The sequence below is a fragment of the Ahaetulla prasina genome, chromosome 1 (assembly GCF_028640845.1).
Source record: "Ahaetulla prasina isolate Xishuangbanna chromosome 1, ASM2864084v1, whole genome shotgun sequence".
Classification (NCBI taxonomy): Eukaryota; Metazoa; Chordata; class Lepidosauria; order Squamata; family Colubridae; genus Ahaetulla; species Ahaetulla prasina.
Window position 1 is genome coordinate 19,774,023 of NC_080539.1, and position 15,475 is coordinate 19,789,497.

The following is a 15,475-nucleotide window of genomic DNA, read 5'->3' on the forward strand; positions in this document are numbered from 1 at the left end:
GATAGCAAAGGTGACTAACAAGCAAATACTGAAGCGCATAACACCAGACATGTCACTGGAAGGCAAAAATCACAAAACTGCATCTCATTAATTTTGGCCACTGGAGGAAGCAGTTATGTTTGGAAGAGTTAGCAGTCAAAGGAAACCAGGCTGACAAAGAACACGGTAGCTGGACACTATCAAAGCTGACACCAGCCAGAACATAGAACAACTGAAAGAAGTAGTACAAGAACGGAAGATGTGGAGACACCTGGCCCATAGAATCATCAAAAATCAGACACAACTGAATAGATATCATCATCATCATCATTATCACCATCCTCTTTGTGTGCACTCCAAAGATATCTAGTTGGCTACTTAGATAAAGGATGTGTTAGTGTTCTGTCTTCAGTCCAGGAGACACGAGAGATGACTTAATTAGCCAGCAATTCAGTCCACGGCAACTATCAGCTCTGGCAACAAACTAGTGAGTGTCTGCCAAGTTTCTCTGTTATCTCTCTTGATGCCGGTGAGTCAGCCAGGAAACCAGGAACAAACAGTACTTCAGCTCAAGCTCTCTCTCTCTCTAAGCAGTTGATTTGCTCACCACAAAGTGGTATAGCAGCCCTTGCTGCTTTTATACCTTGTGGGGTATGGCTCTGTGACTCAGCACTTCCTAGGCCTGCCCCACCCCTGCTTCTGTTGTTCTCGCCTCTCCTGCCTACAAAATCTAGGATCCAGCCAGGCCTAATTGCCATCAACCGGGTCTGGAGGCGTGGCCTGGGGGAGAAAGAGGCAGGGAATGGAGGCCTCGTTATGTCCTCCACTGGCCTGCCTCTGGCTCCTGCAGCTGAGCCAGGGAAGCCAGTGCTCCGGAGGTAAGTCCTGATGACCCTTCCCCCTCACTTTCCGAGTCACTTTCTGGCCCCGGCTCAGGAGGCGCAGACAGAACAGTTAGACTAGGATGAAGACTTTGGATTTCTTATTCTTAAAAATATGCAAGACTGAACCTGATAACTAATATATCTGAATCTGCTTCTTTTCAATCCACTGGACTTCAGTATTACAACTTCTGCTGTCCTTATTAAGAATTCAGGCACGTCAGTAAAGCTAAAGGTTCCCCTCGCACATATGTGCTAGTTGTTTCCGACTTTAGGGGGCAGTGCTCCTCTCCATTTGAAAGCCAAAGAGCCAGCGCTGTCCAAAGATATCTCCGTGGTCATGTGGCCGGCCTGACTAAACACCAAAGGTGCATGGAACGCTGTTACCTTCCCACCAAAGGTGGTCCCTATTTTTCTACTTGCATTTTTTACAAGCTTTAGAACTGCTAGGTTGGCAGAACTGTTGGCAGAAGCTGGGATAAGTAACGGGAGCTCACTCTGTTATGCGGCACTAGGGATTTGAACCGCTGAACTGCCGACCTTTCGATCAACAAGCTCAGCGTCTTAGCTATTACAACTTCTACTGTCTATTTAGCTATTACAACTTCTACTGTCCCTATTAAGGATTCAGGCACGTCAGTAGGATCATAAAAAAAAAAAAAATGAAGCCACAATGAAATTGTTAGCCTTTTGGCTCCCAAAGAGATCCGAAACAGTTGAACACAGCAATATTTCAGACACTGGTTGTTTCTTCCTAATCTCCAGCTGGCAAGCTCTTTATTCCAATACCGCTGACATATGTTGCTTATCCACGAGATAAAACAGAGGCACAGTACAAAAGTCCTAATTTTAACTTTAGGCTCTGCTGCATTCCTCCTGACACATCCGCACTTGGCACTTTTCACAACCAAGCAGTTGGTGCCACAGCACAATTGTGTAGGCAGACGCTGTTTATTGCGTTCAGACTGAGGCAATGAAGCTGCGTCACTTTTTGGTTTGTCTTGGCAGACAGTTTGGATTACGTTGCAAGGATTTAGGCCATCAGCTACACGTCTCAGATGTGAAGACAATCTGGCTGCAACATCTGTCACCCCATTGATCATCAAGAGTTGATTCGGCTGATCTGGCTGTCTAGGCAGGTGCCTCCGCCCCCTCTCCCCACTCCATGTGTGTGACTTTTCGGTAGCTGTGTGTTTTCAGTGGAAGAGAACAAGCATCCCAGATAAGAGTTTACTACTTTTCAGTCAAGAGCAGGGGTCTCCAACCTTGGCAACTTTAAGACTTGGGGACTTCAACTCCCAGAATTCCTCAGCCAGCAAAGCTGGCTGAGGAACTCTGGGAGTTGAAGTCCCCAAGTCTTAAAGTTGCCAAGGTTAGAGACTCCTGGTCAAGAGTATATCTAGGTACAAGAATTCTCCTGGCTTATGTCAAAGTGAATTGGGAAAGCATTGACCCTATGCACGTTTTTAGTTTCTGTAATTCTGAAGTCAACTTAGCTATTTTTATTGAAAAGTAGGACATCCTTAAAGACAAGACCATAAAGAACATGATGTGTCACCTTCTCATTTTTAGGACACAGAGATTCTAAAATTTTTATCTTATTTTACAGAATAGATAAAAAATTCATATCATGCACCCATTCCTTAAAATCAAGAGACTTGTTGCAGTTGCATAAAATATATGCTCTTGCCATGCCCCAGATTTGATAGAGCCAACATTTTTCCTAAGATGTCAAATTAATGTTTTAGGAATATACCGTATTTTTCAGAGTATAAGACACACTTTTTTCCCTTTTAAAAGAGGCTGAAAATTTGGGTGTGTCTTATACTCCGAATGTAACCCCTTGTAGTGCCCAAAATGGCTACCTGGAAGAGCTGCTGCCTTCTCTTACCCCTTCCAGGCTTTGCCTGCTTTAGTCACTGGAGCTCCCTCCGATGATCAGCTGTGCTTTTGAAGCTGTTTTTCAGCCCCAACACAAGCGAAGCGATCTTCTGTGCTTTGCCTGCTTTTGTAATTGTTGCTCCCTCCGATGATCAGCTGTGCTTTAGAAGCTGCTTTTTAGCTCCAACCAGCCCCAACCTCAAAACCAGCGAGCGAACTAATGTGCTGAAGCTGACTAGGCTAGGGACTAGCCAGATAAATACCTGGTAGGCAGAATTTTTTCCCCTATTTTCCTTCCCAAAAACTAAGGTGCGTTTTATAATCTGGTGCATTTTATACTCTGAAAACTACAGTAATTCAACAATACATTGAGATTATTACTATAGTATGTCTTCTCAAAATGGCCACTGACAAAGGTTGTAATTTGAAATCAAAACAGAGCTAAAGCTAGACAAGACCAAATCATATGACCAAATTAAAGAACCTTCAATTTTCTTCATGGTACAATATCTTTTCAGGTGCATCCCCTAATTTCCACATTTAATGAGAGAGCCAATGTGGTATGTAGCCTTCTTGTGGCATAGGAGGCATTGGGGATCACCATTAATGAATTGGCTAATCACTGAATGATATATAAGATCCTCTCCACACATTAGAAAATTTATCTTTGCATATTCAATGACAAATGTGATGCCTTGCTAGAGTGTTTAATTAGACCAAAATTGCTGTTGAAACACTTAGCTGCTATGAGTTAATACCCAATGAAATTCCTTATCCAATTCATACATACCTAAAAATTTGTTTGTTTATCTAATCTGGGCGTTTGTTTCCTCATTTACTGAAACAGCTTTAACTGGTATAAAACAATAATAAACATTTAAAATGGAAGAAAATATAGTTTTCTAAATAACAACAGGGTCAGGACCTTAAGGATTGGGAGGAATGATCATCCATAACAGGGGTGAAATCCAGCAGGTTTTGACAAGTTCTAGAGAATCTGTAGAGGAAATTTTGAATAGTTTGGAGAACCGGCAAATACCACCTCTGGCTGGTCCCAGAGTAGAGTAGGAATAGAGATTTTGCAATATCCATCCCCCCTGCCATGCCCACCAAGTCACACCACGCCCACCAAGCCACACCCACAGAACCAGTAGTAAAAAAAATTTGAATTTCACCACTGATCCATAAGTTCAGAACAGCAGTAAAGAAGACCTGACTTTGGGATCCTGCAAGGGGCCTTTGTTTTGCTGAAAAGACCTAGAGCATGGTGACTCAGTAAGATCTTGTCAGGTGGACAGAGACAATTGGAGAGAGGCAGTCTAGTAGATGAGAAGGTTCTAACGCTCATTCTACTCATAGATGAGAAGAAGAGGAGAACCAGCAGCAAAATGGATGGACTCAGAGTGACGATAGGTGTCCCACTGGAAAAACTAAAGGAGCAGCTTAAGGACAGATCATCCTGGAGAAAATCTGTCTATGATTGCTAAGAGTTAAGAACAATTTGATGACACATAATGAATCAATTAAAAGTCTCCTAGGCCCCAAGCTCTTTCCTTGCCAACTATTGTTCCTTTCATTGTTGTTTCTCTTTTACCTTGATGAAAACAGAAGGTTGGATTTTCAATAACTTAACCGAAGTTTAAAGCTTAAAGTTGAAAGAATAGACTCCTAATTTAATTATTAAGCATCTTTTTCCCCTGTTCTTCTAAGAGGGAGAATCTTAAGGTACAATATGTACCAGGTGCTTGTGGCATTTATCGACTTTCTGTTATTATTAGAGCTCAACATCTACCAACCAGAGCTTGATACAAAAAGACCTCCACTTCTGCAGGACCCCTGACCCCACTCCCAATGACTTATAGGGGCTTCTAGACTCATGCAACCAGGATATTGTGTAAGAAGAACAATAATAGATTTTTTTAATCACTTCAAGGATGGTTGGGAAATCCAAAAAGGGCAAATATTGCTAGTGTAGAAACAGCTCTAGAATTAAGTAATCCTTTGCCAAGGAATTTGTTTTGAGTTCCCTAATTGAATGGATCCCTCCCACACAGAGAATTCCACTTCCTGTTCCTCCAAGCTGTTGTTTCATCTCAGCAGTGCAGGTAGTCCTCAGTGAACAATGAATTGAGCTTGGGAACGCCATTGCTAAGCAATAACAATGCTAAGTAAAATGAAAAATGACAGAATTGTGCCAACTTACAGTAGCAGTTCTGGAAGTTCCCATTGCAGTTGTTAAGTGCAATCTCACTTGCTTGCTGGTGGCGATGGTCACAAATGGTGTTCACGTGAGACGGAACATTGCAACCATCATAATCACATGCCAGTTGCCTTGTGCCCGAATCACACTCCATCACATGATTGTGAAGACACTGGGACAGCTGCAAATTCAAGCACCAATCAGAAATCATCTTGTTCAGAGCCAGCTTCGAGCAGTTGCTGAACAAGTGGACTATATAAGCAAGGACTACCTATATATTTTAGGGCAGGAGAGACATTATTTTGTTGCTAATGTTATTTAACAGCTGAAATCCTTTCTGATTTCAAAAAAGTTACGTAATATTCAACCACTAGATCCCAATGGATAACTTCTGTCTGCAAGAACAACACAGATGCCTTACACTTTAAGTTGGTGCATTTGAAGGGAAAAGGCAGAGAAAGAAAGGTTGTCAATGTAACATCTGTTTGCAATGCCTTAAACCAAACATCTCATTTCCCAAGATTGTACTCTAGCTGCAGAGGGTTTCCATGTGATTCCAAAAAAAGACATAGCTGCTTTAATGAGTGGTAGGAAGGTTCGTGTTCATACCTGCATTCCAAAACACCTTTTTGCTGTATCATTAGTGACCTTACATCTTTTATTATAATGGACAGCTTTGTTTCATAAACACATGCCAGTTGCCAAGCACCCGAATTTTGATCATGTGACGATGGAGAGGCTGCAATGCTTGTAGTGTGAAAAACGGTCATAAGCAGTAGCACTTAGCAATAGCACATAGACTTATATACCGCTTCACAATGCTTTACAGCCGTAAGCAATTTACAGAATCAGCTTATTGCCCACAATAATCTGGGTCCTTATTTTACCAACCTCAGAAAGATCGAAGGCTGAGTCAACCTTGAGCCAGTGAGAATAGAACTGCCAAACTGCAGGCAGTCAGCAGAAGTAGCCTGCAGTACTGCATTGTAACTACTACATTTATTCATTCTTTTCAATGCTTTGAACAGTCACTAAACGAGTGACTTAAGTTGAAAAGTGTGTATATACATACTTTCCCCCCCAAAAAATATGTATTTATTCTGTAATACCTGTTTCCATTATACTTCATAGTTGACAGCTCATGAAAATATATAAAACTAGTCATGTTTCAAGGAAATTAGTCCACATATTTGGCTGTCAGGGCTGATTTAATCAAGTGACATACGTGTGTGGGTGAAACAGCCCTTATTAAATGCTGCTACTGTTGTTTGCTTTAGTTCAGATTCAAGATATTCATAATAGGATTTATGTAACAACAAATAATAACCAAAAAGAAAAAAAGGTTGTAATTAAAGTTTGTACATGTGCATCATATGTATAAAAAGATGAGGTATTAAAAATGCTTATATTATTTATAAGATTATTTTTTACAGCCTACAGCTTCGGTGCAATTCTAGAAAATTCAGTATTTCTGGTTAGCAGTGTAAGTAAGATAATAGAACTAAAGTAGACGTAATGTATGCATTACCCAAATATCTGGGGTACATTTCAAAATATTTTCTTAAAAAATTAGCTTGCTGGATAATATTGTGTCTGACTGACTTGTTATTTCATTCATTCATTTTTAGATTATGTAGCCCAAAACTATTGGATTGCTTAGAAAGTGTTAAATTTTTCAATGAACTCTTGAGAATTTAAGCCCTGGAGGGGAACTAATGCTCCAAAATTAAATATACTATAAAATATTATATGCTAAGTAAACAGTTTCAGCTTTGTTGCTTGCATGTTTCTTGGCAGGCATATGAAAATTAATACATTTGGATAGTAATTATTCAGGTTTGAAAACTAGAAAAACAAGCATATTTTGAATAGAAAAAAATAAGGATGGAGTGGATAGAATACACCAGGTGTCAAGGTTCCAGAAAACCCCTCCTGCAGAAAAGACTCCGAAGCCAACATCTTTCAAAGTTCTCTTACTAGCTTCCACACGCTGCCACTAGGGGTGTCAAACTCGATTTCATTGAGGGGGTCATCAGAGTTGTGTTTGACCGGGGGGGGGGGGCTAGGGGGGCGTGGCCAGCTCGACATCACTCCTATTGGGGGCACCTGTGGTGGCCAGAGCACTGTTTTCATTGGCAGCCCCATGGGCCAGATCTAAGCACCCCAAGGGCCAGATATGTGCCGTGGTCTGGTCCAGCCCGCAGGCCTTGAGTTTGATACCTCTGTTTTATGGTGTTAGAGGTATCGTCACAGATTTTTTTTTTTAATTTACATTTATATCCCGCCCTTCTCCGAAGACTCAGGGCGGCTTACAATGTATAAGGCAATAGTCTCATTCTATTTGTATATTTACAAAGTCAACTTATTGCCCCCCCAACAATCTGGGTCCTCATTTTACTCATTGTAAGATTGTAAGCTGTTCCCAGTAAAGCTGCCTTTTGCAATTGACTGATGGTGAATTTGTCAGTGCTGATAGTGGTGTTCAAGTGGTGCTCCAATGTTAGTATAAGTTTTATTTATTTAACAGAATAACAGAGCTGGAAGGAACCTTGGCGGTCTTCCAGTCCAACTACTTGCTCAGGCACGAAACCTATACAATTTCAGACAAATGATTGTCCAGTCTCTTCTTAAAATCCTCCAGTGTTGGAGCCCCCCTTCTGTTCCACTAATTAATTCTTCTAACTGTCAGGAAATTTCTCCTTAGTTCTAGGTTGTTTCTCTTCTTGATTAGCTTTCATCCATTGCTTCTTTTCCTGCCTTCAGATGCCCTGGAGAACAGGTTGACCCATACTCCCTTGTGGCATCCCTTCAGATATCGCAACACTGCTATCATGTCACACACACACACACATGCACTCACACAGTCTTTCTTTTCCAGAAAAGAAAATTTTATGTTCTTGTTTGCTTGCTTATTATACTTGTTTGCTGGCCATCTTCCCACAAAGAGACTCTGGGCATCTTACAAACATTAAAAGTAATACAACCATAAAAAAATAAATATTTTTAATCATAAAGATACACATAATCATTAAATTATAATTAAAAGAAATGGAGGGATGGAGCAGATGCGCAGAGAGGGAGGTGGCCTCCTCTATTGGTCCATCAAGCTCCTCCAGCGTCATACTCCCCCATTGGGGCTCCAAGCCAAATGGCAGAACCAGGTCTTCAGGCCCTTACGGATGGTCAGGAGATGGGAGCAGATGGGAACCCAAAGGGGATAAGATGTTCCAAAGGACAGGAGCCATGGCAGACTTTCCTCCTGGACCCCGCCAGTGTAATTATTTAACTTTGTATGCCTCGACTCTCAAGGCCTCAACTCGTAAGGATTCTGTGGTTGCTCACCATCATCAAACAAACAAATTATCATTAAATCAATCCAAGATTGATTGATTTATCAATGCAGATGGTGTTTCAAGTGGTGCTCCAGTTATTATTAGTTTTATTTATTTACTGGTTAAATTAAAAACGGCAAGCAGGAGTCCCTTTCTCTCTCACCAAAGGCACTTGAGCACCCTGGTTTTTTACTTCCCTTTTTAATAAATTCTTCTGCCTTCTGGAACCCACTCACCCCAATCCAGTAAAGCTGTGTTTTGGAATTCAGGGCATTTTTTTGTACTCTGTATATTTCAGTCTCTTGAACAGAAAAATCCACCCACACATTCAATTAGGTCATTCTCAACTATGCTTAATCACTTACTAAATTTTGTTTGTTTTACTATAAACCTGAATTGTACTTTTCCACCCATCAGGCCTGCCAAGAAAAGTACCCAGAAATTGCATTTCAATCATTTTCTATTATTATTATTTTTCTTTTAATAATAGATACCTTATTTATGAGATGCAGTCGGCTTAGGCCAGAGGTGTCCAAACTTGGCAACTTTAAGACTTGTGGACTTCAACTCCCAGAATTCCTCAGCCAGCAAAGCCAAAGCTGGCTGAGGAATTCTGGGAGTTGAAGTCCACAAGTCTTAAAGTTGCCAAGTTTGGACACCCCTGGCTTAGGCAAAAGAGAGAGTAGCCAGCTTTGGTTTCAGAAATTGTGAAATCCAATTGTAACATATACATACGGAGGCAAATATATACTTATAGACGTATTTCATACATTGTTTTTTAATACCAAAATAAAGACACATTTATTATTTATTTATTAAATTTGTTTGCTGCCCATTTCAGCACAAAGACTCTGGGCAGCTTTCAACCTTGCAGTATTGGTCTAAGAGAAAATTAAATATCATTTGGCATTTGTGTTTTCAATGGAAGTTGTCAATTTCGACCTATCCAAGGAAGCTAATGCAGAATATGGTTTTCACTTTTTTGGACTTTTTTTTTTAAAGAAGGAAACATTTTAATGCTTGAATCGTCACTGTTTGGGAAATATTTATGGAGCCCTTTTCTTACTCTGGGTGCGTGACTCAAACATGTGGGATCAATTCTTTTATTACTACAATCCAGCAACCAAAGGTTAGAGGAAACTCAAACACCAACACGTGTGTGCATGTAGACTTATGCAAGTTGTTTGCTCAGAACTTAATAAAAATCTGTTTCCAAATTTCCATAAATAGAAAATTGTTTCTGTTTAACCTAAGCTGTTCTAATTTACCCTTGAAAAGTAACCGGAAGCTTCAGCTGTTACAAAAGCAGTCTGAGCAGTCTTGGGTACCCCAAGGATTGCGTATATATCAGGGGTCTCCAACCTTGGCAACTAAGCCTGGAGGACTTCAACTCCCAGAATACCCCAGCCAGCAAAGCTGGCTGGGGAATTCTGGGAGTTGAAGTCCACCAGGCTTAAAGTTGCCAAGGTTGAATAGAATAAAATAGAATAGAATTTTATTGGCCAAGTGTGATTGGACACACAAGGAATTTGTCTTGGTGCACATGCTCTCAGTGTACATAAAAGAAAAGATACGTTCATCATTGTACAACATTTACAACACAATTGATGGTCAATATATCAATATAAATCATAAGGATTGCCAGCAACAAGTTATAGTCATACAGTCATAAGTGGAAAGAGATTGGTGATGGGAACGATGAGACGATTAATAGTAGTGCAGATTCAGTAAATAGTTTGACAGTGTTGATGGAATTATTTGTTTAGCAGAGTGATGGCCTTCGGGAAAAAACTGTTCTTGTGTTTAGTTGTTCTGGTGTGCAGTGCTCTATAGCGTCGTTTTGAGGGTAGGAGTTGAAACAGTTTATGTCCAGGATGCGAGGGGTCTGTAAATATTTTCATGGCCCTCTTCTTGATTCGTGCAGGTCCTCAATGGGGACCCCTGGTATATATAACACCTCTGCTGCACAAATCAGATTGGATGCTGCTTTGCTTCTGGGTTCAATTCAAAGTGTTGGTTATGACCTTTAAAGCGCTAAAATGATAAAACCGTCTTCATCCCATTACGTCAGTCAGGTAGGAAGGATATGCAGCGGACTTTGTCAGTTAAAGAATTCCAATGCTTATTTATTTTATTAGATTTTTATCCTGCATTTATTATTTTTATAATAATATTCCTTCCTCCTCCTCCTTTCTCCACAACAACCCTGTGAGATGGGCTGGGTTGAGATTGAATGTCTGGCTCAAAGTCACCCAGCAGGACCGGAACTCACAGTCTCCTGATGATTGGTACCCAGCTGGCTTTCATGCCTAAGGCGGGACTAGAACTCTCAGTCCCCTGGTGATTGGCCCAAAGTCACCCAGCTGGTTTTCATGCCTAAGGCGGGACTAGAATTCTCAGTCTCCTGGTGATTGGCCCAAAGTCACCCAGCTGACTTTCATGCCTAAGGCAAGACTAGAACTCACAGTCTCCTGGCTTCTAGCCTGGTGCCTTAAACACTAGACCAAATTGGCTTTCAGCAGTGTAAATAGCAATAGATGATTGTAGGTGAGGCAAGAGATCCAATCCAACAGGGCAGTGCTCATGTTCTTCTCCTTAAAAGGCAATCAATAAAATTGTTTTTATGTGCTTTTTCACCCTTCTGTTTCAGAGCTCCCATCGTCAGAACACTTGAGTGTAGCAGATGCAACATGGCTGGCCCTCAACGTCGTCTCGGGAGGAGGTGGCTTCTCCGGCTCTCAGCCTATCGGTGTGACCAAAATTGCCAAATCAGTCATAGCTCCACTAGCCAATCAGAATATCTCAGTGTTTATGCTCTCCACTTATCAGACAGACTTTATTCTGGTAAGGAAAACTTGATGTGAACAAATGCTGGGAGGAGAAGGCATATTTTTTCCACCAAGATCCTAATAAGAGTCCCAACAGGTGCATTTCAAAAGGCAGCTGGATTAAGAAAATTACCTTTTCAAAAGCAACTTTGGGACATCCATGACCTTGGATGATTGAGAATCTCCATAGTCATCCTAATAAGAATTAAGCACACTTTTGTAGGGGTGAAGCTAAATTCTCATGCTATTTTTCCTTGGATCAAATTGCTATAATGTGCATGTAAGCTTTGACACACCTGTTTGTTTCCTTGAACTCAGCTGAGCCAAATATCCGGGCTCAAAAAAACATAGTTTGCATTTATCCCTAATTGTCCAGGATTGCAATTTAACCAGGACCATCCGACCCCGTATTCATTACCACCCACATTTTGAAATCATCTGTAATCTATGATTGTTGGTTAAATGTTTAGAATATTTGTATTGTTATCCTTCAGATCTTTCTCAACTTCTTTGAGTAAACAGGGCAGTGCATTTTGTCTTCTGCAAATATGTATCATGGCTGTACTGCCGCCAGTCCATTTTTAGGACCTTTTTAAAAATGTTCTCTAATAAAAAAGATGAAACACTCTCCGTATTCCCAAGCAACAAATGACATTACTTTTACATCAACCATGCAGAGCAAGGACCCAAAAGTGTTCAGGAATTGAATGCTGAGTGCTTTTTGAGTACAGGCAGTCCTCATTTATCAACCACAATTGGGACCAACAACTTGGTCATTTAAGTGAAGTGGTTGCTAAATGAAACCATTATTGTGCTTGTAATCTTACTTCAGCTTTCCTTTGCTTTAGACACCTGTGAAATAAATACAAGGATTGGACACAAAGTTACTTTTCCATTATTACTATGAACAGTCAGTGTATGAGGCAGTCACTAAATGAGAACTGTTTGTAGAAAAATGGAATAAACCACTTGGTGGAGAAAAAATATCTGTTGTGGGTTAAGAACAGGGGGTTCAAAATGGAAAATTAGGAAGAAGTAATCCTGTCCATCAGCATTTGTATTGCAATATTTTGTGACACATGATTCCAGGTTGCTTCTCTCTTTGATTAGTTTTCAACCTGGACAAGAAACAATGGATGGAAATTAATCAAAGAGAGAAGCAACCTGGAATTAAGGAGAAATTTCCTAACAGTGAGGATAATTAACCAGTGGAACAGCTTGCCTTCAGAAATTGTGAGCGCTCCAGGACTTCCGGTTTGGTACCGTAGGTGATGGCGGTGATCTTTACGATCACCAACCTCTGGATTATGTGGAATCGCTAGGACAGCTTAAATCTGCTGTCCAGCGGTTCGGAAAACCCCCTCTTCGGGAGAAGGAGAAGGGGTGAGCTGAGGGCAGAGGTTGAATTTCCCTAAAGCCCCTGAGAAAAAAGGGGTTTGAAGGGTTAAGTTCCCTCCAGTAACCCGAAGTGCTCCAGATCCGAGGATTCTTCTGCTTTGGCGGAACCAATCACCACGACCAAACGCCGAGATTTATTTTGGACAATAAAGGATTATACCGGACAGAACGAAAGTGGGAGAACTTTAAGCAAGTAGCCAAGCCGATTCCCCGATACTTTGTAACAAGCTTGAAAACAGCAAGAAAATGGAGGCAAATTGTTAACAAGTTAACGAGTGGAAAGCGAAAGTGATACTTTCAGCGTGTGCCTCTGCAGTTGGTAATTTGCATGTTACTTGCTGCTTTAACTCTTTGCTGCCTGCTGATAGAATCTAGGGAGATTTTTTAAATACTGCTTTAAAAGACTGTGTTTTTCAGAAGTTAAGAAGATTTAAAGTGAATATTAAGTTGGAAATAAATAAATAAATAATTTTATAGAAGATGGCAGCCAAACAATTAAAGTCTACTGTAACAAAGAGCTCTGGAACTTTATCAGCTGGTGCCTCTCCAGCTCATACAGCAGAGACTAGAACATTGAATTTAGAGGCGTTACAAGAGAACTTAAAAGGCTTTATAGAAGAAAAATTTAAAGTTATAACTGATGAGATGTCTGAAATGAAAGAGCAGATATCAGAAATTCAAGTGGGAAATAAAGAAGTTAAAGAAGGATTTGTAATGGCAGTACAAAGTTTGGCAACGAATGTGAAGAAAGAAGAATTACCTACAATTGAAGAATGGACTCTTAAAGTATCAAATCTGGCAGAAATGGCAAAAATTTCTGCTTACTTGAAAGACTATACACAAGAAAAATATATTTTAGAATGGAAAATGTGGATTGATTATATTCAAAATAAGTATCAGATAAAAAAATATCAAATAGCATATGAGTAAATTTAGGAAATAATTTGTATTAGATATATTTTTGAAGGAGAGGGGAATTGAGAGTGTGAATAAGCGTGGAGAGACTAGAGATTATAATTTAGGAATTATTTTAGATTATGATTGTTAGTTTTGATACCCTGCATTTTGTTCTGGGAAGTCGGGGTGGGGGGTGGGGGGTAAAGGGGAAGGGAATTGGGGGGTTGAGGTTAGTGATGGAGTGATGGTTAATGTACAGGGATTATTGAAGATGTATAAATATAATTAATGTAGGGTCGGGTCTGACCAGTTGCCATTTTAGAACGGTGGGAGGGAAAAAGAGAGTAGGAGGTAGGAAAGAGGAGAAGAGGAAGGAAGAGGGGTAGAAGAGGGAGAAGAGTGTAGGGTGGAGGGAGGAGAGGAGGTAGATAAGAGAAGGAGAGGAAGGTTTGGAAAGTAAAAGAAGGTAGAAGAGGGAAGAAGGTTAAAAAGGGGGGTGGTGACTGGGCAGGCCCGACTAATTGTATATAACTGTACATTGGATGAATTATTTGATAAGATTGTAAAAATAAAACTTTTTTATAAAAAAAAAAAAAAAAAAGAAATTGTGAGCGCTCCATCACTGGTGGTTTTTAAGAAGAGACTGGACAGACACTCATCTGAGATTGTATAGGTTATCCTGCTTGAGCAGGGAGTTGGATTAGAAGCCCTCCAAGGTCCCTTCTATTCTATTCTATTCTATTCTATTCTATTCTATTCTATTCTATTCTATTCTATTCTATTCTATGATCATATGTATATTCAACAAACTTCTTGCTTAACAATCAATATTCGTTGACCAATTGCAAAATTAGAACAGCAGGTTTAAGGAGTTTCCAATAATACAGGAAAGGTTTGGCTGCTAAGTAACATGAAGTGCTTTAGAGACAGGCCTACTTAACTGTCATTTGTGAAGCTCAGAATTCTGAACTCTTACTTCAATTCAGAATAGTTCATCAATAGTTTAGAACCCTTACCTGGTCAGTCTAACATTTCAAGAGACTCAAAGAAGAGGCATTGTTCAATATTTGTAACTATTCAGGCATAGCATATTGTGTGAAGGCAGCAACTGTATTTTTTAAAAAAGAAACAAATCCAGGGCTAAGAGTTGAGCATCTAATGTTAACCCATCCATGATAAAAAAGATAGGAAAAGGGCAATAACCTTGTAAGACAAACATGTCCTCCATAGCCCAATCTGGTTGTAATTTTCACACACAAAGTGCAAATGCTTGTGATCTACAAGAATCTATCCCAGATCAATTGATTCCATTGAGGAAGAGTTAAATTCCTGAAAGTTGACATGATGTTTGTTCTCCTAAGGCAGTGGTGAAATTCAAATTTTTTTTACTACCGGTTCTGTGGGCGTGGCTTGGTGGTCATGGTATTGCTTGGTGGGCGTGGCAGGGGAAGGATACTGCAAAATCCCCATTCCCTCCCCACTCCTGGGAGAAGGATATTGCAAAATCTCCATTCCAACCCCACTCTGGGGCCAGCCAGAGGTGGTATTTGCCAGTTCTCCGAACTACTCAAAATTTCCGCTACCAGTTCTCCAGAACCTGTCAGAATCTGCTGAATTTCACCCCTGCCCTAAGGAGATTTTTTTTTTTTTTCCTCAGGTACGCGAGCGGGATCTGGCCTTTGTCACGCACACCCTGGCTTCTGAGTTCACCATCCTCAGAGTCGTGAATGGGGAGACGGTGGCAGCCGATAACCTGGGAATAACCAATGGATTTATGAAACCAAAATTGGGTAAAGAACTCTCTTCCCTTCTTCAGCTGTCCCACTTCAGGGCCAGTGCTTCTTTTCTAAACCAACCCACAGAAGCTGATTGCCTAAGGGGAGATAATATATTTCCAAAGCATTGATAAGTGCCTAAGAATCCTTGCTTTTCAACTCCTTCCCTCTGGAAAATTCAGTTCCTGGAATATAGGTGTAGCCTGGAGGAACATGGAGTTTTGTTTTTTTTTCCCATTGATGTCCCACTTTTCAGCTACCTTTTTAAAGATAGCACTCTTCTTTTCTCTTGCCTCCAAAGGGA

At 40.4% G+C, this 15,475-nt stretch overlaps 1 protein-coding gene across 1 annotated transcript in view; it reads left to right on the forward strand.

Moving 5' to 3' along the window:
- The window catches only part of CASTOR2 (cytosolic arginine sensor for mTORC1 subunit 2), a 96,579-nt gene that overhangs the window by 63,553 nt on the left and 17,551 nt on the right, over positions 1 to 15,475 (forward strand). The window contains exons 3-4 of the mRNA XM_058164300.1: positions 10,924 to 11,117; positions 15,054 to 15,186. Of these exons, the coding sequence (XP_058020283.1) occupies positions 10,924 to 11,117; positions 15,054 to 15,186 (327 nt within the window). The remainder of the gene's footprint in view (positions 1 to 10,923; positions 11,118 to 15,053; positions 15,187 to 15,475) is intronic.